Source organism: Salvia splendens, chromosome 19, assembly GCF_004379255.2.
Source record: "Salvia splendens isolate huo1 chromosome 19, SspV2, whole genome shotgun sequence".
NCBI classification, from domain to species: Eukaryota; Viridiplantae; Streptophyta; class Magnoliopsida; order Lamiales; family Lamiaceae; genus Salvia; species Salvia splendens.
The window spans coordinates 27663575-27688093 of NC_056050.1; the positions used below are offsets into that span (position 1 = coordinate 27663575).

At 38.1% G+C, this 24519-nt stretch overlaps 4 protein-coding genes across 4 annotated transcripts; 2 read left to right on the forward strand and 2 right to left on the reverse strand.

The window, feature by feature from the left end:
- Nucleotides 1-1789: 1789 nt before the first annotated feature.
- On the reverse strand, nucleotides 1790-3818 carry LOC121780451 (probable calcium-binding protein CML13). The gene is made up of 2 exons (XM_042178086.1): nucleotides 3235-3818; nucleotides 1790-2018 (listed from the first exon to the last, which is right to left on the reverse strand). Exon 1 carries the CDS (start codon nucleotides 3701-3703, stop codon nucleotides 3260-3262), a length of 444 nt encoding a protein of 147 aa, XP_042034020.1. The 5' UTR covers nucleotides 3704-3818; the 3' UTR covers nucleotides 1790-2018; nucleotides 3235-3259.
- A 3819-nt stretch (nucleotides 3819-7637) lies between these two features.
- Nucleotides 7638-10866, forward strand: LOC121778708 (somatic embryogenesis receptor kinase 1-like). The gene is made up of 4 exons (XM_042176112.1): nucleotides 7638-8180; nucleotides 8920-9180; nucleotides 9268-10131; nucleotides 10215-10866. The coding sequence occupies exons 1-4, from the start codon at nucleotides 7769-7771 to the stop codon at nucleotides 10676-10678; spliced, it is 2001 nt and encodes a 666-aa protein (XP_042032046.1). The 5' UTR covers nucleotides 7638-7768; the 3' UTR covers nucleotides 10679-10866.
- A 5267-nt stretch (nucleotides 10867-16133) lies between these two features.
- On the reverse strand, nucleotides 16134-17808 carry LOC121778856. Its single transcript, XM_042176253.1, has 2 exons — nucleotides 17218-17808; nucleotides 16134-16982 (listed from the first exon to the last, which is right to left on the reverse strand). Exons 1-2 carry the CDS (start codon nucleotides 17272-17274, stop codon nucleotides 16401-16403), a joined length of 639 nt encoding a protein of 212 aa, XP_042032187.1. The 5' UTR covers nucleotides 17275-17808; the 3' UTR covers nucleotides 16134-16400.
- Nucleotides 17809-21355: 3547 nt separating this feature from the next.
- On the forward strand, nucleotides 21356-24078 carry LOC121779752 (hypersensitive-induced response protein 4-like). Its single transcript, XM_042177147.1, has 5 exons — nucleotides 21356-21692; nucleotides 22580-22700; nucleotides 22801-22892; nucleotides 23102-23198; nucleotides 23483-24078. Exons 1-5 carry the CDS (start codon nucleotides 21498-21500, stop codon nucleotides 23851-23853), a joined length of 876 nt encoding a protein of 291 aa, XP_042033081.1. The 5' UTR covers nucleotides 21356-21497; the 3' UTR covers nucleotides 23854-24078.
- The last annotated feature ends 441 nt before the right edge of the window (nucleotides 24079-24519 follow it).

Sequence of the window (24519 nt, forward strand, 5' to 3'; positions counted from 1 at the left end):
TCAACTCATTTCTACACCAATTTCATATATCTATTCATGCATACACTTACTTAAGAAAGATATCAGTTTGCATATGCTCTTTTCCTAGATTCAACTCATTTCTACACCAATTGCATATACTTATACATGCATACACTTAAAGTGATATCTCAATCTTCATATTCTCTTTTCCTAGATTCAACTCATTTATGCAAATTTCATATATCTATTTTCCTAGATTCAACTCATTTCTACACCAATTGCATATATCATTTCTACATGCATATATTTAAGAGACATCTCAATCTGCATATGCTCTTTTCCTAGATTGAACTAATTTCACCAATTGCGTATGTAAATATGCAGGCATACACTTACTCTAAAGAGAGCAGGGCAACTAAGTAATGCACATCTATATAATCTGGAACACAACATTCTAACACATAAATTTAAGCATCCAAATGAGCAAAATCTTCGCATGTGCTTATCTATTAAAATTCCTGAACTAATAATCAATGACTTATAGTACAACACACAAATGGATACTATAGAGAAATTCAATTTGATCACGGTAACAATCGGTTGATCGTATAATCGGGACGCCAGTTAAAAGCTGAGAAACTGGTTTTGGTTTCTTCTCTACCTTTGGAATAAAGCTAGAGTTCCGTCGAGCCTTCTTCAATGTAGTAGGGATTTCGATTCGACGGACGATTTTGTTGAAATCGGAGCTCGAAATCCGGAGGCGGCTGAAAATGGGGGATTTTGGCGGGAAGGAAGATGAGCGGATGCAGTAATTTTAGTTTAAGTTATTACCCTAATGAATTTGTCACGAACAATTGTTGGCATTGTTTATTCGGACAGGATCACCTATGCCATCTCCTACTATATATATATACAAACATGATTATGGACCCTGACATGCGTATGCCATCTCCTACTATATATATATACAAACATGATTATGGACCCTGACATGCGTATGTAGTAGGAAATGGAGTAGGAGATGACATATGTGATCCTCACTGACTACCTATCTTGAGCTAAGTACTTATTTCTCACATATATAAAACTTTATGCATTGGGTTACACATAGTCTTATTTTCACATACACAGATTTTTATATGTAGATTTATTCTTGCTTCTCCAATAAATAGAAATATTATGCTAGAGAGTAGAGAGCTAATTTGATGATCATTTCTAAGCATTATTATGTTTAATCCATGTTTAGCATGATTTATGTTGTTATGGTATATTTAGTTCGATTCTAATAATATATTAATAATTCTTTTTAATCTTTTTATTTTGTTATTTTTTCATTTATTTTCTTTCCTTTACCTATGATTTTAATTTACATAAATTTTTATTTTAGCATAATTAATTATTTTAATCCTAACGTAATATATTCATGTTATTACTAAAAACTTCATTGAAATGAAATTAATATACTGAGATGTAGTATAATTAACGAACTGAGTTTTGAATTTGGAGTTTTTGCACAAAAGAATGAAAATATTAGTTAGCATAATTGTGCAATGCTTGGCGCAAGAACAAAATTGGTGTTGCGGCAGTTGACAAGGGTGACGGGTGTACGTGTACCGTGTACCGGTGAAAACGGATGCTTAGCTTAGTTTGGTATTACATTTTCCTTCCACCCAATAGATCGGGGGTTCGAGTCAGCACTAGTAAATGAGAAACCAAAATTGTGCCAGACCTTAATACTCCTTTATAGTGCTTCAGTGCCAACTGTTTTTGCCACCAAAACATACAAAAATAAGAAGAAACGAACAATGAAATGATAAAGAAGAAGCACTGATACCAAGATTCAGAAGCTAATCCACTATTCACAGATTCATCAGCAAACACTTGAAATAGTCCATATAGCCCGAATGTCAAGATGTTTAACACACATTCAAGTCAAATTATGCCAACTTAGACGAACTAGGACAACACGAGAGTTAAGTTATAAAGACAGACACAAACACACACACACAGCTTCCTGCTTTCGAGACAAGGCCCAGCACAACCGGAATGTCAATCACCTGCAACCACAAATGCGGAGCGCACATCTCAGACAACCCATATGCAATCACATAGAATAGTTACGAAGAGAAGTTGCTTCATCCCAAATTCCAGTCACATATGGCACATGTCTACTATATGCTTTCACATCAACAGAACCAGAGATTAAATGAATCAAATATAGACCCAGTTGTCTCGAAGCAAGTAAAAACGGGTGACGATTATGTTAGGAAATAAGTTAATACAGAAACAACAATTCATGTCACAATTTCCATAGAGCAATGTTGCATAAGCATCCCCACAACAATTACGCCTTTTTAACATCTGTGGTCTTTCTTAACAAGACCAAGTGCTTTATCAACATTAATACATGGTTCTCCAACACTGCTACATACTGATAATGTGATTAATACGACTTAAAAATGACATTACTAATGTACTAAATGCTTATTGAGTATGAAAGTTCAATATCTACCCTATAAAAGTATCAAGGATATGCAAATGAAGGGCTGAATAAGCATCAAGTACGTGGCAAGTGATGCAAGCCGGTGAATTACTTTTTTTTTTGTACGGTTAGACAGCACAAAAAGATAGTTTCGCTTTGACCACTTTTCCCATTCGTGTAGTCAGTCTGGAACTAGGATTTCATTTAGGAAACGAGACACAGAGCATTTCACTTATATGTCTTTGAAGTTTGAAGTAAAACCACAAAAGTTACCTTTATGAAAGTTCATCTGCTCTTGCTTCATGATTTGCAAACAAAATAAACCACTATACAGTTTCTCTAACAGCCACAGCTGAGACACAAAATCAAAGAAAACTAGGCCTAGAAATCCTGCTTCTCCTTTGCACTTCTCATTCTTATTTCTTAGATCCAGCCAAATGTCTGTATATCAATATATCTTAGAAGTTCATTCAAATTCAGCACCTAATTAATGATTAAATGAAAATTGGGGGTTATGAGATAGCCTCATCACTCTCTATCCACTAACTTCTCTCATCAAATCCCTAAGTTCTCCTCAAATTAGAACCAAGTTCATAATTGTTTAGAATCGATTATACAGTCACCAATACTGAGATTCAAAAATGAATCATCATCTAAACCTTCAAAACACAATGCAATTTCCAGTACGATCAAGCTAGAAGAGCTGAATTAGTTTTCCACATGACATAAATAACAATGCAACAAAAGCAAAACAGAATTCAAAATTCAACAGAACTGGTGAAAAGTAAAACCTCAGTGGCCTCGAATATCGCCTCCTCACTTAGCTACCATGCGCGCAATGAAGTCCTCGTACCGGATCTTGCCATCGGATCCGATATCCACCTCTCGGATCCACTCGTCGAACTCCGCAGGCTCCAATTTCTCCCCGATGCTGGTCAGGATGTGCCTGAGATCCGAAACGACGACGCATCCGGTCCCGTCCTTGTCGATCACCTTGAATGCGTCGCGCAGCTGGCGATCGAACGGCTCCGGCTTCAAATGCTTCGACATGAGGCCGAGGAAGCGAGGGAAGTCGAACGGCGCGGAGAGCTTCTCCTCGGCGATGATCGACTTCAGCTGCGCCTGCGTAGGGTTTCCGCCGAGCGACCGCATCAGGATTCCGAGCTCCGACGGGGCAATCTTGCCGTCGCCGTCGGTGTCGAACAGCGTGAAGGCCTCCTTCATTGAGGAAACCTGATCTTCGCTCAGATCTTTCCCCATAATCTGCGGATTTGACTGGTTTTTTGCTGCCTCTTTTACTAGATCTTCTCTTTTGGTGATATGCTCTAGCTGGAGAATGCCTGCGATTTCCAAAGTTTGAAATGGAGGGGTTGGAATGTTAATATATAAAAGTTTAAGGGGTGTTTAGCAATATTTATGGTGCACTGAAAATCTGAAATTTTATAAAAAAAAATGAAGGTAATCTGATCCGAATTATCCAAAAATACGCTATGAAATCTGTTCGGATTAAAAAAAAAATCCCAAAACCCGAATATTTGTGAATCCAATCCCAAAATCTAACCAACAGAATTTGTGTTGTTCAATCTCAGTCAAACATTTTTACAAATAGTTCATGTTCATTAGAATTGAGTCAATCTTTTGTCAAACACATTGGATGCAGTGTGACATATTGTTCTTCTTTTGATACATTTTTTAACAACCTTCCTACCCATTTTCTATTGGATTGTTCGCTGTAGACCCAAATGATGCCTAATAAATCAAGAAAACAATAGATTTGTATGTTTATATTTGTCAGAACTAGGCCCAAAAAAGTTGTTTTGGACAAAGTATTGCCGCAGAAACATTATCCTCGAATCCACTGATCCATAAAAAAAAGCCAACATTGTAAATATCAATTTTTCAAGAGAATTGATTCCCATCAAACGTGCTTTCTTTTCTTTGGTTGTGGTGAAAAAGTCAAGTGTAAAAAACATAAAACTTGGTAAATTTCTTAAAAGAATAACACTAAAGTTTGAGAGCAAACAGACAGATTGTTGTTACTTTGTCCTATAATCCAGTAGGTATTAACATTCAATTTTTTGTTAGATACAAATTGATCCAAAAATTCAAAATTTTAAAATTCAAAAAATATAATCACATCTAAATCAAACCGAAAAATCCGAAAGTCCAGAGTTAATTTTTTTAAAACTATGGGTTAATACTGATAAGGATCACTCAAAACTAAAATATATTGATCAAAGAGATAATAGTAGTATATACGTAATAAATTTCACATGCCTATGATGTTAGTTTTATGAGCTAGCATGATCTTTGTCCGCATGCATGTGTTGGGTACCAATTTATATTTATATGGAAATAATGGAATTGAAAATTTTGAGATGAGATGCTACTTTTCCCAATTACTACTATAAATTTATGCTTCTCATGCCCAACAATATAGAGCTTTATGTTTTCCTGCAATATTTGTTTGATTCGATGTCTGAGATCTTTGACTGTGTTTGTGTAACTAAGTAATATTGTTAGTTAATATAGTAGAATTAACTGAGATAAAATAGAATTATCGAGCACTTCAATAATACTCATATTTGAAAGGCAGTTTAATTACATCATTGATTCATTATAGAAGAATCCAGTCTTATTTCACTAAGACGCACTATTAATTGAGCTTTTCCACCTTAGTGTTTTTTTTTCTAATGGTGGAGAATAGCACATTTCGATATTTGTACCTTGAGTTAATGAGAAGCATCCACTTTTGTTTTTAATCAAATTTCATATGCATTAGTATCAGATTCCGGTTGCACTTTCACTAGACCATAAAGATTTACTTCTTTTAATATAAATAACGAGTCTTCATTTATAAATTTACATCATATTCTACATGCTCGATCCCATACAATAAAACTGTAAAAATATATGTTTATTTACCCATAAAAAACTTAAAAAATCCTAACTTACAAATAAAGTTGGAAATGCAAGGGATGGATGGCCGATGAAATTAATATTTCTGAATTCAAATGTCTCAAGTTCGAATATCATCATACGATTAACCATTTACGCGTCAGTATTTACGTAACAATAAAAGAGCATAAACTCAAATGGTTGTGTATACAAGTGTAAGGACCAAATCATATTTTCTATATTCTACTATACATTTTTTTTTGCTTTAGTGATCCCTTTCAGTTCTCATAGATGGACACTTTTGTTATAGTAAGTGATCATGAAAAAGTTGTAATAAGTCAACATCAACATTATAAAGCTATTGAGAATTTAGTAAAGTAAAATAAAAGCTATTGAAGAACATGCATATAATAGGATTACAAAAATGCTTTGGAGTCTAGACTTTTTAGATGTAATGAGTTAGAAAGTTAGGATTTTATTGATATGGCTGGTTTTGGAGAAGGTGAAATGAGTTATAGGACAAAAGTTCCATGATTGTTATTGGTGAGTGAAATGAGTATCTCACATGATTCAAGAAAAGGTAAACAAGGCAATATCATACCTCAATTATTATTGATGGTGTTGTAGTAAAACTTTCATCTTAAAGTTTAATAATTTTGCTTCAATGAATAAGAGACCTGATCATAAAATTATCAATTACAAAGGGAATGACATCGGGCCAACGACCACCCGTTGCCGATGCCTATAAGGGCAACGAAAGTCCAGTACATGGAAAACACTTAAATATGAAGCACTTACGTCTTAGGCATACACAACCCAATACGTGCTTTGTGTCGTCGCTAAGCACGCAACTGCGATGGCCCTAAGAAGCAACATGCTTACCGCAACCGCTAAACACACAACCGCAATGATTTGACCAAATTCCACCATTACACGCGTGCTTAACGCAACCACTAAGCACGTGACCATCACGCTAATGCCCTAGTGATTCCACCGTTCTAATAAAAGCCAATTGAATGGTGATTCTATCAAACCCCATACACAGCCCAAAAATCTCATACTGGTCCCAGCCACTAAAAACATTTTTTGTATAATTACAACCTTGTTTGTCCTATTCAACAGAATCAAACAATTCCCTTACAAAAATCAAACCAATCTACGGCCACAAACAAACCAAACGATCATCAAAACCCTCAACCCATCTCTATTTCTCATAAAGTCGAACCCTTTCTGGAATTGAACAGAAACATGAGCTTTTTTCGTTGTACTTGTCTCGTCTCCCTTCTTTAATTCCAGCTAAACAAGACACAAAGCAAAGACCATTTCTCTCTCATCACAGTGTGTATATGTTTGTATGTGTGAGACATTATTGTCTCTACCTGAAGCTCACGCTTTGAACAGTGAGAATCACGGGGTCTAATTCTGATCAATCCCATAACTTTTGAGATTGGAAATTAAAATCATAGTTTTTCAATGTTTCGCAATTATCTCATTATGATTTTTTTGACACTTGCGTAGCTGACCAAGTGAGATGGACAATTGGACATGTATACAACAATTATGTCATAAAAATAGTAACTTTTCGTATTAAGCAATTATCATATGGTGTTTATTTCAGCAATGACGATTATTAATTTTAGTTTTGAGGTGCTTATTATTATAGTAGGATGGTGCGGAGTGATGCAAATGAGTACAAAACGACTTAGTTTTAGTTTGTGAAATGAAAAAGTTTAATAAGTAAAAATCATACGCAATAATCATTTCTCCCAACTACTATGGTTGGGCTTCTGTTCAAATACTACTATCATTTTGTGATTTTTCGATTGCCATTATCAATTTCACTTAAATTGAAATACAAAACAATAAAAATGTGATTTAAGTATTGGTTCCGAAAGTTATGCGACTAATCAGAAGTCAATGCAAGTTATCAACAATTTCTTCGAATGACATCATTTTGTTTACCGAATGTTTTATCTACGTATAATTTTCCGGATTAATCAGAAGTCAATGCAAGTTATCAACAATTTCTCCGAATGACATCATTTTGTTTACCGAATGTTTTATCTACGTATAATTTTCCAGATTAATCAGAAGTCAATGCAAGTTATCAACAATTTCTCCGAATTACATCATTTTGTTTACCGAATGTTTTATCTACGTATAATTTTCAGGCTTGCCATATTGCCATTAGTTTCATCGAAATTAGACAAACAAAACATTTAAAAGACAAAAAATTAGTAATTTAAATAACAAAAAAATGTACTACTCTTTATAAAAACAAGAATTACAGAAACAATCCAACACATTAATGCATTTGACAGAACCAAAAAAACACACAACACAACCTGCATTACTAATTTACTATCCTACTAAAAGATAAAACACACACTTTCTTCACCATTTCTCCAAAAGTTGTAAACTTGCAACATGGGTTTCTCTCCTTTCCCATTTCTACTCACTCTCCTGCTCACATTCGCCGCCGCCGACGAGCTCACCTCGCTGCTCGACCTCAAAGCCAGCCTCGACCCGGAAAACCTGCATTTGGGCTCATGGGTCGTCTCCGGCGACCCGTGCGGCGGCACCTTCGAGGGAGTCGCCTGCAACGAGAGAAAGAAGGTGGCCAACATCACACTGCAGGGGAAAGGGCTCGCCGGAAAACTGTCGCCGGCGGTGGGAGGACTGCAGCACTTGACCGGTTTGTATCTGCATTACAATTCCTTGTACGGAGACATACCTGTGGAGTTGGCTAGCTTGACTGAGCTCACCGATTTGTACCTCAATGTGAATAATTTCTCCGGCGAGATTCCGCCGGAGCTCGGAAACATGCAGAATCTTCAAGGTCTGTAGCTGTAACGGTTGGTGTTTGAGGTTTCTGTTTAAAGATTGGATCTTTTTCTTTAATACTTGCTGTTTTTCTATTTTAGGACTTTGTTAGAAATTTGGAATTTTCAAATTGAGCTATTTTAGACCTTTGGTGTGATATTGTAGCCCCAATTCCATCACAGTTCTGGTTTTTCCATTAGTTTACAGTTGTGAGAGGGAAGAGGGAACACATAATCTTATTCTGAAATGAGCTATAAGTTTTGGCCTTTTCTCTATCTTTCTCATTTTCTTGATGTTTTAATCACTTTTGAGGACAAGTTTTGGTATTCAAATTGAAGTGTCTTCAACTTTTGGTGGGATATTGTAGTTTCTTTCTAGACCAATTTCATCACTGGTTTATCTATTTGTTTACAGTAGTTTAGGGAAAAGGAACAGATGATCTTGTACTGAAATGAGCTATAAGATTTTGTCTTCAGTCCCAAAATGTCATTTTCTTGAAAGATCTGATAAATTGGGGTTTCTGTTAAAAGATTGGACCTTTTCTGTAATGCTTGTTGTTTGTCAATCTTAGAACGTTGTTAGAATTTTGGATTTTCAAATTGAAGTATTGTACACATTTGATGGGGTATTGCTGCCTCTTTATAGACCATTTGTTTACTGAAATGAGCTGTAAGATTTTGGCCCTTTTCTCTATCTTTCTCCTTTTCTTGAAGTTTTAATCACTTTCTGAAGTCATGTTTTTGGTATCTATGCAGTTTTGCAGCTGTGTTATAACCAGCTGACAGGGAGTATACCCACAGAGATAGGTTCTCTGAAGAAGCTGAATGTTCTAGCTCTCCAATCCAATTTGTTGAGTGGTGCAATCCCAGCCAGATTGGGCAATTTGGGAGTCTTGATGAGGCTAGACCTCAGTTTCAACTGCCTCTTCGGATCAATCCCTACCAAGCTGGCTGATGCACCATTGCTCGAAGTTTTGGATGTTCGGAACAACAGCCTCTCTGGCAATGTGCCTCTTGGTAATAGCATACTTTTCTCTCCGTTCACACGATTGTATCGGTTTTAATAAATGGATGTTGATTTTTTATGGTGTTTTATGATTGAAGCTCTGAAGAGGCTGGTGGATGGGTTTCAGTATGATAACAATCCTGGGCTGTGTGGGTCTGGTTTCGCTTCTCTGAGGAGCTGTACTGATTCGGAACGTCCCAACTCGGAGAGGCCGGAGCCTTATGCAGGAGGAGGGGATGGTCTCTCAACCAAGAATATACCAGAGACTGCTGATCTGAATTTGAACTGCAGCCAGAGTTCTTGCTCCAAGAAATCTAAGACCTCTTTGGCTGTTGGCGTAGTGGTAGCTTCTGTTGTTGCGTCGGCTGTAGGCATTCTGATGTTTGCACTCTACCGCAGGCGGAAGCAGAAGCTTGGTAGTGCATTTGAAATGTCTGAGAGCCGGCTCAGTACTCACCGTGTGAAGGAGGGTTATAGAAAGAATGGATCTTCTCCACTTTTCAGCCTTGAGTACTCGAATGGATGGGATCCATTGGCTGAGGATCGCCGTTTTGGTGGCATGCAAGAAGCTATGCAGAGTTTTAGGCTTAACCTGCAAGAGGTCGAGACAGCTACTCAGTACTTTGCTGATAAGAATTTGCTAGGGAGGAGTAACTACTCAGTGACGTATAGAGGCACTTTAAGAGATGGATCCGCTGTTGCGGTTAAGAGGATTATGAAGAGTAGCTGCAAGTCGGAGGAAGCTGAGTTCTTGAAGGGATTGAACATCCTCACTTCGTTGAGGCACGAGAATTCGGTGATGCTTAGAGGGTTTTGCTGCTCTAGAGGCCGCGGTGAATGCTTCCTCGTTTATGATTACATACCAAATGGGAGTTTGTTCCGTTATCTTGATGTCAAGGAGGGCGAAGGCGATGTTCTCGAATGGTCCACCAGAGTTTCTATAATCAATGGGATTGCCAAAGGTATCACTCTTTTAAATACTTCTAGTTGTGCATTCCATAGCTTAGCAAAATAGGAATCTGATGGTTTTCTTTAACTCGAACAGGCGTAGAGTATCTGCACGGGTGCAAGGCGAACAAGCCGGCTATGGTTCATCAGAACATCACAAGCAAGAACGTGCTCATCAACCAGTGGTCAAAGCCCTTGCTATCGGACTCGTGCCTGCACAAGCTTCTCACTGATGACACGGTCTTCTCGGCTCTCAAGGCCAGTGCTGCCATGGGGTATCTTGCTCCCGAGTACACAAACACTGGCTGTTTCACTGAGAAAAGCGACGTGTACGCTTTTGGGGTGCTTCTCTTCAAGATCCTGTCTGGGAAGAGGAAATATGTGGCTTCTATGCGCGCTTCTGCTGAGTCGAGCAACCTGAACTTCATAGATGCTAATCTCCACGGGGCGTTCAAGGAATCTGAAGCTGCTATGCTTGCAAATCTTGCTGTCGTGTGCACCCACGAATCTCCAGAAGAGAGGCCGTCTGTGGAGACAATTGTACGCGAACTCTGTCACTAGCCGTTGATATCAGAAGCCGTGGCGTTGCTTAGCCTTCGAAGATGTACTAGTTTTAGTATGTGTAGACTAGTACTAACCACTTAATAGGGATGATCATGTTGGATTTGTTGTAGTTTTAGTGTATTTCATGAACACGTCCCTTAATTGATGGATATTGGGAGATTATCTAATCTACTTTCTTTAATTCATCAAGATTTGTACTTTAATTAAGAGGGCTGCTTTTCCCTCATTGAGTCATCAGTTTTCACTTCTATTTGATCAATTCTTGCTCGATTTCTGCAGATTTTCCAATCATATGTGAAGATGAAATACAGGTTATATAACAGAAAATGCTAAGTAAGTTCGCTCACATAATCTTGATTTTATTTCTAAATGTGACTTTGGATTGTGAAACTCAAATCTTGAGCAACATTACTACATTTTGAGTTGTTTGGGCACAAAGAATACAAAATTGATACTTTTCTACTTCTACTGATTAAGATTTACTATGCCTTCTAGATTTTCTTTCTAAATACTCTATCCGTCCCACAATAAGAGCACATTTTCTTAAAGATGGTAATCGAGAGAGGCGGAATTCCTCTTGCTAGGCATTGGGAACACAAAGGATTTAGGAGTAGAGAAGGTGATTGTATTTTCGTTGTTATTTCTGAAGAATTACAGCCCTCATGATATAGGGAGGATTTGCCACTATCTATGGAAATTATACCACTCTATTCTAGGACATAATTCATTACATAATTCCATGATTCTTGCAATCTTTTCCTTCCGTAGATGTTTCCATTGATGCAGTTTGACACTCCCCCTCAAGTTGAGCAACGATATCTCCGATACTCAACTTGTCCAGGATTTCTTTGAAGACTTTCGGATGGACTGCTTTAGTTAGGATGTCTGCAAGTTGTTATTCTGACCGAACGAATGGGGACTCTATGATTCCGCCTTTGAGTTTCTCTTTGATGAAATGGCGATCAACTTCAACATGTTTGGTTCGGTCGTGCTGTACTGGATTTTCTGCGATACGGATTGTTGCTTTGTTGTCACAGAACAATTTACTTTTCCGTGTAGGTGGAAAGTCAATTTCTGTCAACAACCTTCTTAGCCACATGATTTCCATCAGCCCACTTTTGATCCCTCTAAACTCTTCCTCTGCACTTGATAAAGCTACCACCTTCTGCTTCTTACTTCTGTAAGTGACTAAGTTCCCTCCTATGAAGGTGAAGTATCCCCCAGTGGACTTTCTGTCAACTGGATTGCTTGCCCAGTCAGCATCAGTATATCCATCGATTTCCAGATCATCTCTTTTAGCTAGAAACACTCCATAGCCAATAGTTCCTTTGCGGTATCTCACAATCCTCAATGCAGCATCCATATGGTCAACTTGTGGTCGGTGCACGAACTGGCTAATAATGCCAACTGCATACGTGATATCGGGTCTAGTATGTGAGAGGTAGATGAGTTTCCCTACTAACCTTTGGTATCTCTCTCTGTCTGCAAGATCAGCTCCCTCTTCGATCTTTAATCCATGACTGGGAATCATTGGAGTTTCTGCAGGTTTACAATCCAATAACCCGGTTTCGGTGAGCAGATCCAAAACATACTTTTTCTGCCTTAGGAATATTCCATGTCTGGATCTCAACACTTCAATCCCAAGAAAGTACTTTAGTGCTCCTAGATCTTTCATCTCAAACTCTTTGAACAGATTTTCCCTCAAATTCCAGATTTCCTCTGCGTCGTCTCCGGTAATGATCATGTCATCTACATAGATGATCAGACACGTCATCTTGCCGTTCCTTCTCTTTGTGAAGAATGTGTGGTCAGAATGGCTTTGCTTAAACCCGTGTTTAAACATCGCTTGACAGAACCTCCCAAACCAGATTCTTGGAGACTGTTTTAATCCATACAGCGTCTTCCTGAGGCGGCATACTTGTCCAGCTCCAAATTCTGCTGAACATCCAGGGGGTACTTCCATGTATACTTCTTTGTCTTTCTCCAATTCTCCATGTAGGAATGCATTCGTCACATCAAATTGGTGTAGAGGCCAATCTTTGCATGCTGCTACGGAAAGTAAGGCTCGAACAGTGTCCAATTTAGCAACTAGGGAGAAGGTCTCCTCATAATCTACTCCATACACCTGTGTGTATCTCTTGGCCACGAGTCTCGCCTTATATCTCTCGATTGAACCATCTACACGCCGTTTTAGGCATGGGTGTAGGTAGCCAATTTAGTAGGTCACTTGTAGGATTGTTGTCCGGTTGAGTCTCCCCCTGACCACTAGATTGGCTATAGAAGTATTCTCCTTCCACAAAGTCACAATTCATTGTCGTATGCATACGGCGTGTGGCCGGATCATAACACCTATAACCTTTTTGATTTTTTCCATACCCTAAGAAAACACATTTGAGGGCACAAGGTGAAAACTTAGTACGCTCATGTTTAGGAATATGGACGAAGACTGAGCAGCCGAAAACTCGAGGTTCAAGTGACAGTGAAGAAGGTAATTCAAAATGTTCGGAGAAAGTATCTAGGGGAGTTTTGAATTGTAGGATTCCAGTAGGTAGGCGGTTCATGAGATGGACAGCGGTGGCTACGGCTTCGGGCCAGAAGGTTTTGGGTATGTTGGACTCGATTAAGAGTGCTCTGGTGACTTTAAGGATGTATCTGTTTTTCCGTTCTGCTACCCCATTTTGTTCTGGAGTATATGCACAAGAAGTTTAGTGGACTAAACCCTTTTCTCGAAAAAAGTCTTGCATTTTTCCATTCACAAACTCTCCCCCATTATCTGACCTAAGGATTTGGATGTTGTGATTGTATTGGGTTTGGATAAGTGTATAGAAATTTGTGAATTTTTCAAAAACTTCAGACTTGTTTTTCAAAAAATAGACCCACGTCATACGAGAGTGATCATCCACAAATAGTACGAAATAACGAAATCCTTGACCCCCAGTAACAGGTGCAGGGCCCCACACATCAGAGTGAATCAACGCAAAAGGTTTTTTCATTCTAGTATTATTCAACTTAAACGAGTGTCTATGGCTTTTGGCCAACAAACACGTTTCACAATGAAAAGACTGCATAGAAGTAGCTAATTTAGGATAAAGTAGACGAAGATATCCTATAGATGGGTGTCCTAACCATCGATGCCAAAGCCAAGCCTGCCTGTCTGTCAGTCCGTGAGTCAGCATCGCAGTACTCTGTTGGGCTATCTCATCCACATAGTACAGTCCGCATCGTTCAGTGCCACGCCCAACTATCGTCCCCGTCTTGATATCCTGCAACATACAAAATTCCGGTTGCATAAGTAATTTGCAGTGCAGTTCCTTAGTCACATGACTAATGGATAAGAGCTTATGTGATAATGACGGAACATAAAGGCAGTTAGACAGGCGTAAAGTAGGAGAAATATTGATTGTTCCCGCCCCCCGGACTTGCGCTAGGTCGCCACTGGCAGTTTGGACATAGGTTTTTTCCGATTTTGAAATGGATACAAAATCTGAGGCATCAAATGACATTGTGTCGGTAGCCCCGCAATCAAATATCCATTGGGTGTCTTTGGTATGTGATTGTGAGGTTGAAGAACATGCTAAGGATTCAAAAGAATTTTTACACGGAATAAATGGCTGAATTTGAGGCGGTTTTGGCAGTTGGGGGGCAATCTGCAAAGTTTTGGCAGTTTTGGGGTCATTGTGAGGTTTTAACAAAATTCGTGGGGTATTGTGGGGGTTATGGAAAGTCTGGGGTGGTTTTTGATATATTTGGGATGAATGGGGTCGGTTTTTGGGTTTTTTATTTTTACTGGGTGGATTTTTGGATTGAGTATGAGAATGGGGTGAGGTTTGTAATATAGGGAAATTGGAGGGGTTTAATTTTGGTAGTGGGGGAATTTGGGTAATTGATCGAAGACCCCCCCCCAAGATTTGAAACCCTAGCCGCATCTCCCAATTTCGGGAGGACCCTAGCGCCGTCTTCCTGTCCACCGGGGGGCGTCTCAGCTGCCGCCATCCGGTAGCCGCCGAGGGGTGCCGATTTTGTGCCTTCTGACCAGGATTTGACCACCGATGCCGACGCCACGGTCTTCGGTTCGTCGTCACCTCCGCGGGGTCTGACCTCTCCATTCACGGCTGACAGAGGGATGATGCTGCCCACCGGTTGATCTCCGGCGTAGGTAGCTCTGTCCCCGTTGGCCATGGATACCCGGCCTCCGCTTCCTCCTCGATTTGAGCATACAAGTTTGCTCTTGTCTTCATCCTTTCGATTCGCCTGAAATTTGGGCGGTCGGGTTGGTGTTTTGGAGTTGGTTGTTATCATCCGCATAAGTTCCGCAAATTGCGCGGCTGACAGATTGATGGGGCTGTTATTGACGATGGCTACGGTGTTGGCTGAGTCGGTTTCGGTTCTGTCGGTTTCTGACATTGTTTGTTGCTGGTTTTTGCAGGTTTACAAAGGTCGGGAAAGGTATTTTCGGGACAATGATGATAATTTTCTGAGTCCCAAGCAAGACCAAACCTGCTCTGATACCATCTTAAAGATGGTAATCGAGAGAGGCGGAATTCCTCTTGCTAGGCATTGGGAACACAAAGGATTTAGGAGTAGAGAAGGTGATTGTATTTTCGTTGTTATTTCTGAAGAATTACAGCCCTCATGATATAGGGATGATTTGCCACCATCTATGGAAACTATACCAATCTATTCTAGGACATAATATGATTTACATAATTCCATAATTCTTGCAATCTTTTCCTTCCGTAGATGTTTCCATTGATGCAGTTTGACACATTTCACGTTATTATAAATGGTAAGTAGGTCTCATATTCCACTAACTCAATTCACTCTCATTCTATTATAAATTAATATACAAAAGTGGACCTCATAGTCCACTAACTTTTGTAATTTATTATTCTTTACATTCCTTAAAACTCGTGACTAAGCGTAGAGTATCCGCGTGGGTGCAAGGCGAACAGGCCTGTCTATGGTTCATAAGATCATCACAAGAAGAATGTGCTCAACCAGTGGCCGAAGCCCTTGCGAGGCGGCCTCCGGTCTGCTTTGCTGCAGCGAGGAGGGAGAGGGTGGTCGATGGATAATGTCCTTCACCGTGTTTGACTTGGGACATTATGGAGCCAGTCCTCGATTGGCAGCCTTCGACACCTAGAATACGGATAGCAAATTGAGACTGCATATTATCAAACTTGGTACTCCCTCCATTTCAACTAAGTTGAGACATAATTTTTAAGCTCAGAGATTAAGAAATTGTGTTGAAAAATAGGATATATAAAAAGAGAGTAAAGTAGATAGTGGAATAAAATAAGAGTGATTGGATGTTTTATTGTTTGTTAAAAAAGGAAATGATTCAACTTAATTGGGACATCCTAAAGAGGAATACGACTCAGCTTAGTTGGAACGGAGGGAATAGTGGTTAAATATATTTATTAGTATGAAATTGGATATTAAATAAAAAATCTCATCATTAATGTTGCTTATATTTATGTATTACTAATATTTATAAAAAAAATTACAATAAGTTATAATTCATCTCTAATATATGTATTCACTAAAGATATGATTTTGGATTGTGAAACTCAAATCTTGAGCAGCATTACTACACTTTGAGTTGTTTTGAGTACAAAAACAAAAACAAAATTGATACTTCTCTACTTTTACTAATTGTGATCCACTATATACACACATATCAATACTAATCAAGAAAATCTCCTATAAAATCAAGATTTCAAGCTCTGATGGATCTCCCCACAGAGGATCTGACCCTGAACACATGCTCTTCGCCGGTGCACTGATCCACCTTCACAATCCAGTTGCTCTTACCCCTCTTCACAGCAGCGGGCGCCGCCACTCTCGTGAGCAGCAGCCCTTCCCCGATGGGCAGCAGCTGCGTGCGCGAGGGGCTGCTGCGCCACGTCTCCCTGCAGAAGGCGTTGTACCCGAGCACGATGGCGTTCCCGTGCGCCTCTCGAACAGAGGCCCCTATGATCTCCTCGTGGCTCTCGAGGTTGCAGTCGATGGCGATGAAGTCCGAGTCCTTGTAGTAGCCGGGCAGGATCGCCTTGGCGTCCCCTGCCACGAACTCAATGCTGCCTGCATTCTGGCCGAGGGCGGCTGCGGAGGTCAGGAGCTCATCCCGCCCTCGGACAATGCAGACGAGGCGCCCTCCCGTCTGCTGCGCTGCAGCGAGGAGGGCGAGGGCGGTGGAGTCTGCAGCTCCGCTGCAGGCAACCACCATGAGCTGAGCATTGTTCCCTGCTGCCATGGCTGAGATGAACTCTGCTGCATTTGGCTCTTTAGCACTCTTTCCCTGCAAATACATACACAATGGTATAAGTCCAAAGCATTTGTCCTAGCAGCAAGGAGCTTAGACATTATTGCATGAGTGCCGAGTTCAAGCCCTCTTGACATCCTTTGTAATTTCCTAATTTATATAAGAGTTTATTTAAAAATAAAAAAAAAAAAAAAATACATACACAATGGTATAAGAAAACACACATAACTACATGATTGAATTTCTTGATTTGGGATTTCATGAAACTTACCATTTTCATGGTTCTAAGATAGGCATTGGTGGCATTTTCAGCAGACCAGCAAGCCATTTTCTGACAAAAAAAAATGGGAAATTGGTGAAGCTGAAGAGCAGTAATGGACTTTGGATGTGAAGGTGATTTGCTCAACTCTTGTTAAGGGATATATATGTGTGTAGAGAGAGAGAGAGAAGCAAAGGCATGTGGGGACTGAGCTTATCCAACTGGCCATGCTTGGGAATTCAATAAATAATGTTAAAACCAAATTGTTTCCAAGGGTGATAAATGCTTGTTGGTAGAAGGTGTTAATAAGGGTGTGAAGGTGATTTCTCACTAAGGTTTGGTAGGTCTCTCCTTCACGTATATGCTTTAACAAATGGGGTTGTAACAAACCTCGTTAAATGAATAGGAAGTCTTTGTAGAAAACCTCGTTAAATGAATATTTATTTAGTTGGATTTAAACACGACCTATGTATCACCAACTAACAACAAAGAGAGAATTAAGAGCGAATATGATTAGTTCGATTTACAAGTGCAATGCCTAAGATAGAGAATTAAGAGCGAATATGATTTAAATACCCGATAACCACAAATAGTGAGAAAAAGAAATTTCGTGAGGACAAACAGTAACTAAACCAAATCCCTAAACTACGTTAATCAACAGTTTTCGAGTATTCCCTAATGTTCGAAAACACAACTAAGGAACTATTGGATTAAGCATTGGCTTAACTATTTAAACCACAAGTTGGGGTTAACATTTTCATATGGTATGGTACAAGGCAAGGACGAGGGTGTGAGTTTCGTGGAAGTTGCAGCAGAGGAGATTACTGTAATTAGTGTTGATATTTAAGATTATATATATAATCATTATCTTAATCCAAAGGCACGTTGAAAATTCTGCATATTAGCTGTAATGTTGCATCTGAGAGGGACAGCTGAAACATCTAATCCAAGACATTAAACACATGTTTAACAACTCATTAGGTGGAAACTATGTGCTAAACACTAATATGAAAGGCTGTTTTTCCACTTATTTCTGGCGCTTAAATCGAACGTTGTTCTTCACATGTCGCAAGGACATTGTACGGATTCGGAATATGATGTTCCCGTTAAATTTTAAGGGGATAAATACTGGTGTACAATCTCATTCATTGAAGTGTAGTACTTGATACGTGAAGAGAATTATTGAAGCGTACCCAATGCATGATACGAGAAGGGAGGCTATTGTATGATCTCATGCATTAAAGCATAATTATTACGTGAAGAGGAGACCAATTAAACTATAGCGGGGTTCCATCCTAAAACTAATTGGCTACAAGAGGAGTGACTCATTACAACTTATACATGAATATCAGAAAAAGCCTCCTCACATGTGAGTTTTTCTAGTAGTATTTGTTAATATCCGAACAAGATCACTCATGTCCAGTCACTTCTCATGGCACATTCGGCTTGAGGATAAGACTACTCTAATATCATGTTAGATTTTACAAAAATGAAGTATATACTAAATATTGGTTGTGAATCTCTAATTTATGTAAAAGCAAGAGTTATAATATAGCATATGGTAGAAGAATCTAGTTTTGTATCTTTCAGAATAATTAAAGAGTGTTGTCAGAGTGAGAAGAGATAGCGGTTTCCACTGCCCCCGGACAGGAATACAGAGATGTAGATGAGATCAAGCTGTTTCCAACCTCAACACACAATCCCAGAATCCACAAACATGCATGTCTCCTTGGCCTCTTTCCTGTCTTAAACCAACTCCCTCCCATCTGTCTCTCATTATCCACAAAAACAACACATATCAACTCACAATGGGAAGATCAGATTAGTCAGAGTTCTGACTGTACACAATGGCCATGGGGGGAGCACTTTGTTGGGAGATGAATCTGTGCATAGATTTGAATAGTCATCATCCTCACAATCACAATCTCTCATTATGGCTTGATAGCAAATATGGATGGGCCATTGGGCATCACTTGATGACAATCAACACCCTTCACATGGCTCATCACCATGCCTGCATGAATGACTATTGCTTGTGGACCAACTTGGTCGTAAATACTACCCCCATCTCTTTCTTTTAAGTTAGACGTTTCTTTCGATACTAGATTTACGAGTGATGAAAAAAGAAAGAAAATGACTCATTCACCTTGAAAAGTCGAAGAAATGAAGATTGGACTATAAAAAAAAGGTTTTGGATAATGCTGTTTGCATATTTTTCCGATACCTAACAAAAATAAATATCGCTATGAACAAAGAGATAATCAGTTTGAGTACATTTTCACTATTTTCTTGCCTAAATTTATATTACATTCACTTTATTTTTATAATTCCTCTCTTTTCTCTTCTCTCCTTATGTTATAAATAAATTTCTCTTATTCCTATTATCATTTTTTTAAATAATTCAATGCATCTAAGCATGCACAAAGTTCGAAAACCGCCGGTTCCGAACCCGGAACCGGCGGTTCACGGTTCAAGATTTCCTTGAACCTGAACCGGCCCACCAAGGTCCCTGGCGGTTCCGGTTCCGGTGGAGGTTCAAAACCGCCGGTTTTTTGCCGAAACCGCCAGTTCCAGGCCGGTTCGGCGGTTCATAATTTTTTCTTCTTCTTCTTCTCGTTTTAGTGTTTATTTCAACGAGACTACAAGTCACAACTTATAAGTTACAATTTACACTTAATGTTGGACTTGAGCCTTTGGGTTGAAAAGAGAGTGTATTGGATGTATGTTCTTGGATGTGTTGCTCTTTCTTTCAATGTGGGATAAAACTCCTTATTTATAACTACATGATACATCTCCATCATCTTTGTTTATATTAGTTTATATCTTGACTATCTTCTATTATTATAACGCAACAACAAATATAATTACATAAAGTATTATTCTTTATCATTATCGATTTGTTTGTGTATAAGTTTATGTGTATGTTACCTAATAAATACCATTATACACATTAAGAGAATAATTATTATACAAATGTATTAATCTAGCGATAACTATAATATGAATAATTATTTATCTGTATACAAATCATAATACTCAATAAGTGTTTATTCTTATTTATCAAGAATATATTCACAAATATAATTTTATTTATATAAATTATACTACATCTATTAGAATAACAACTATTATACAAAATCATACTATTAGTCTACTACTAATATATAAATATATAAACTATATTATACCACTAAACAAATCATTCTTTAGTTATCTATTTTTATTATTATTATTATACCAATTATATTAGTTGTTGTTTTTTCACATTTTAATCAATATATTGAGAAAAATTAGCAACATATTTACATTTAAATCCAATTATTTGAACACGTCCACAATCTATAAATATACAAATAATTAGCAATATGCAACATTCAAATTTAATTAAACTATTCTAGTCGATGCCATTATTATCTATAAATTTGTCTTAGAAAAAGAATCATAACAAAATATAAAGATAAAGTTAGTGAATAATAAAATGTAGTAAAAAATAAAGAAAAGTAAAAACAAAAGAAAGTTTTGTATCTCACATTGAAAAAAGATGAATGAATGATCTAAACATGTAGTTATAAAAGAAACTTATACATATTTTGTCTTACATTGAAAGTGAAACAAAAAATATTAAAGGATGTCTCTATAAAAGAGAAACAACCTAGAATGATTTCATAAATTCACAAGCCCATCAAATACATATGGGCTATTATGAATTTTTTGTATTCATTTATTTGTAAAAATTATTTTTAAATATAAAAATCAACTTTTATAAATAAAAATATATTTTTTAAAATTTCAGTTGAACCGGTGGTTTAACCGTTTAACCGGCGGTTCCGGTTTCGCATTTCGTTGAATCTGAACCGGACCGTGTGAACCGTCGAACCGTCCGGCGGTTCGGAACTGCCGGTTCGGTTTGGTTTGTGCATGCGTAAATGCATCCATTTTTATTTGAATTTCTTTTACTTTATTATCATTATATCAATAAAATTGTCTTATTTTAATTTGAACAAAAATGTACCTAATATTTTAGTGTATAGATTTAATATATTGTATACTACTTATAATTTTGTTGATTTTACTGTAACTTGATTTCATATTTAGATGATTAAATTAACCTTTTAATTTCAATTAAGCTGAATTTTCATATACGCAAAAAAAAACAAGTCAAGGCAGAAGGCGGTGGCTTGCATGACCTAAGACTGATTGCCGTGGCCTTCACAAAACCATTCACACACCAAATCGAATCCAGATTTTTTTCTCAATTTCAGCTCACCGTTGAAGATCGCCTTCTTCCGATCATGGGGAACTCCTGCTGTATGATGTGCGCGTGCGTGGAGCAAGCCAGTGTTGGAGTCGTGGAGAGGTGGGGCCGCTTCGACCGCCTCGCGCAGCCTGGCTTCCACTTCCTCAACTGTCTCGCCGGCGAATGCCTCGCCGGAGTTCTCTCCACCAGGATCCAATCGCTCGACGTCAAAATTGAGACTAAAACTAAGGTCGTCTCGTCTCCTCTTCACGATCTTACTAATCTCTGCTTACTGAATTTCGTTATTGGATGCCTTTGTTTCGATCTTAGCTGTTATGCGGTAATTGTTGCGTTTTAATTGTGCGTTCTTCTGCGGATTGATTAATGTCTGTTAATTGAAGAGCTTGTTTGGGCGGATTGATTAGGAAAGGGGGATTGTTAGGTAGAACTTGCCTTTGATTATACTCATGTCTTAAGCTGTTATTACTCTATTGAGAATGATCTTTGTCTGGTTAAATGTGAGAGAATGATCAAACATTAAGTTCTGTTTTTTAGTTTAATTGGAAGAATGCTGAAATCAAAGTGTTTTTATGGTTCTATTGTATCGATGCTGTCGAATTAAAACGAAATTTTATGTCTTTAAGCAGAAATTCGTGTAATACCAGAATCGTGTCTTTATTGTTTACAATTTGTGCGTTAAGCTTTGTCTATATGATCTTTGCTAAGATCTCAAGGATTGATACTGTTTATAATGTTCTTGGATAAATTGGCTGTCTGCCCCCTTTTCCAGTTTTGCTAGGAGGTATGAAATTTGAATTCATTCTTCAGAAACCTTTAGCCTTAAGGTGTTGTAAATGTCAAATTACCGCAAGAATTAAGATTTTTTCTCGTAATATAGAATCACATGCTCATTAAGTAAACAACGAATTCTCAAGCTATTTAAAAATTCATGAACGAAATTGTCCAATGTGAAATAAAGTACAGTGAGTGATTTAGGACAGATAACCTTACGAACTCAAATATCCTTTATGCGTCAAGTGGATAGTAAAAATGCACAGTTGGATAACCATGTTGCAATTTATAATTTCATATGCTTAATTTATATGGAACGGAATACTTACACTTCCAATGAAACAGGACAATGTCTTTGTTCAACTGCACTGTTCAATTCAATACAGGGTAATAAAGGAAAATGCAGATGATGCCTTCTATGAATTGCAAAATCCCAGAGAGCAGATTCAAGCCTATGTATTCGATGGTAAACAACTCAAGTTTCCATCACATGTCCTTCACTTCACTGTCTTTCTTATACTTGTTATACCAGTTTTGTCTTATGCTGTGTACACTTGTCTGACTAGTGGTTCGAGCTCATGTTCCAAGGATGACTCTGGATGATGTGTTTGAACAAAAGAGTGATGTTGCTCAAGCTGTATTAGAGGAACTTGAAAAGGTAAATTAGATTTTTCAAACTGGTTTACATTACTTAGTGCTAATTTACTCTATGCGATGATAGAAATACCAGACTTATCTTCATTCTATTGTATTTTTGAAGGGCTATGCATGAGTTTTTCAAACTATATGTTTTAATGGTTGATTGAAAATGTCCTATGAGAATCATATGTTATCAAAGCATAAATTTTGAGTTAATTCATGTGGCAGGTCATGGGAGCATACGGATATAACATAGAGCACATATTGATGGTTGATATTATTCCTGACCCCTATGTAAGGAGCGCGATGAATGAGATTAATGCAGGTTGGTGTCCTACTAAATTTATCCTCACTATGGCTTTGAGTTTCAGGGAAGGTTAAAATTATGCCTAGAGTTTCTTGGCATCTGTTGAATGTACTAATTAATACTGTCACCATGCTAGAGTCTATGATCATGTTTCTACATTTATGAACACGAGTATTCCATGTGGATGACAAACTTATGCTAACCAAATACTCCCTTTGTCTATCCCACTTAAAATGACTTGTTTTCCTAAGAGGAAATATCATAATCTCTACTTTATTTGACAAATAAATTTGGTGTAACAGCTCAAAGGATGCAACTTGCAAGTGTATACAAAGGAGAGGCAGAGAAGATTCTCCAGGTCAAGAAAGCTGAAGCTGAAGCCGAAGCCAAGTATCTTGGTGGAGTCGGGGTGGCCAGACAGCGACAGGCAATTACCGATGGGCTTCGGGAGAACATCCTGAACTTCTCTGACAAGATCGAGGGCACTTCAGCAAAGGAGGTTATGGACCTTATCATGGTCACACAGTACTTTGACACGATCAAGGACCTGGGGAATAGCTCGAAGAACACTACAGTTTTCATACCCCATGGCCCCGGTCATGTCCGGGATATCGGTGAACAGATACGCAACGGCATGATGCAGGGAGCAAGTGCACAACTTATGGACCAATAATTCACCTGCTTTCTCTAACTATCTTCAATAAAAAAGTTTCATGAGATATGGTGACCAAATATCTCTACATGGTTATTTGAGATGATGTTAAGATTTTATCATTCGTCATGTGTATAAATACGTGCAAAAATGTTAGTTGTTGATTGGATTCAAGAAGAATGTTAGTACTTGTTACTTTCTTGAACTAGAAGAACCTTATAATTCCAAAATATATTATTGAGTTAAGTGTGTCAAGCTTCATGCATTATGAACCCCATAAAACAAACTAGACCGAACGTTTACCTTTTTTTTATATCAAATTAAAATAGCTCAACTCATTTACACAATCTTAGATAATATTACCACTACAAATTTTGGTCTTTACTGTAAATTAAGAAGATATAGAGGAACAAATACATGCATAAATAACAGAGGGAGAGGTATAGTGTTGTTGTGTTGTATTCTAAAGCATTCTCTTAACAAAAGAGCATGAGCAATGAAACTACTATACCAAGAACATCTAAAAAAAACTTCTTGATGCTTCTCTTTAACAAAAAAAGTCTTCTTGATGCATACACCAATGAAACTACTATACCAAGAACTTTCCCTTGCAATTGTGAGTAGGCGAAACGAAAGGGGCTGCTGAAGTTGGGAAAAGTTCCTTTCTTGAGGTGTTGAATGGCAAAA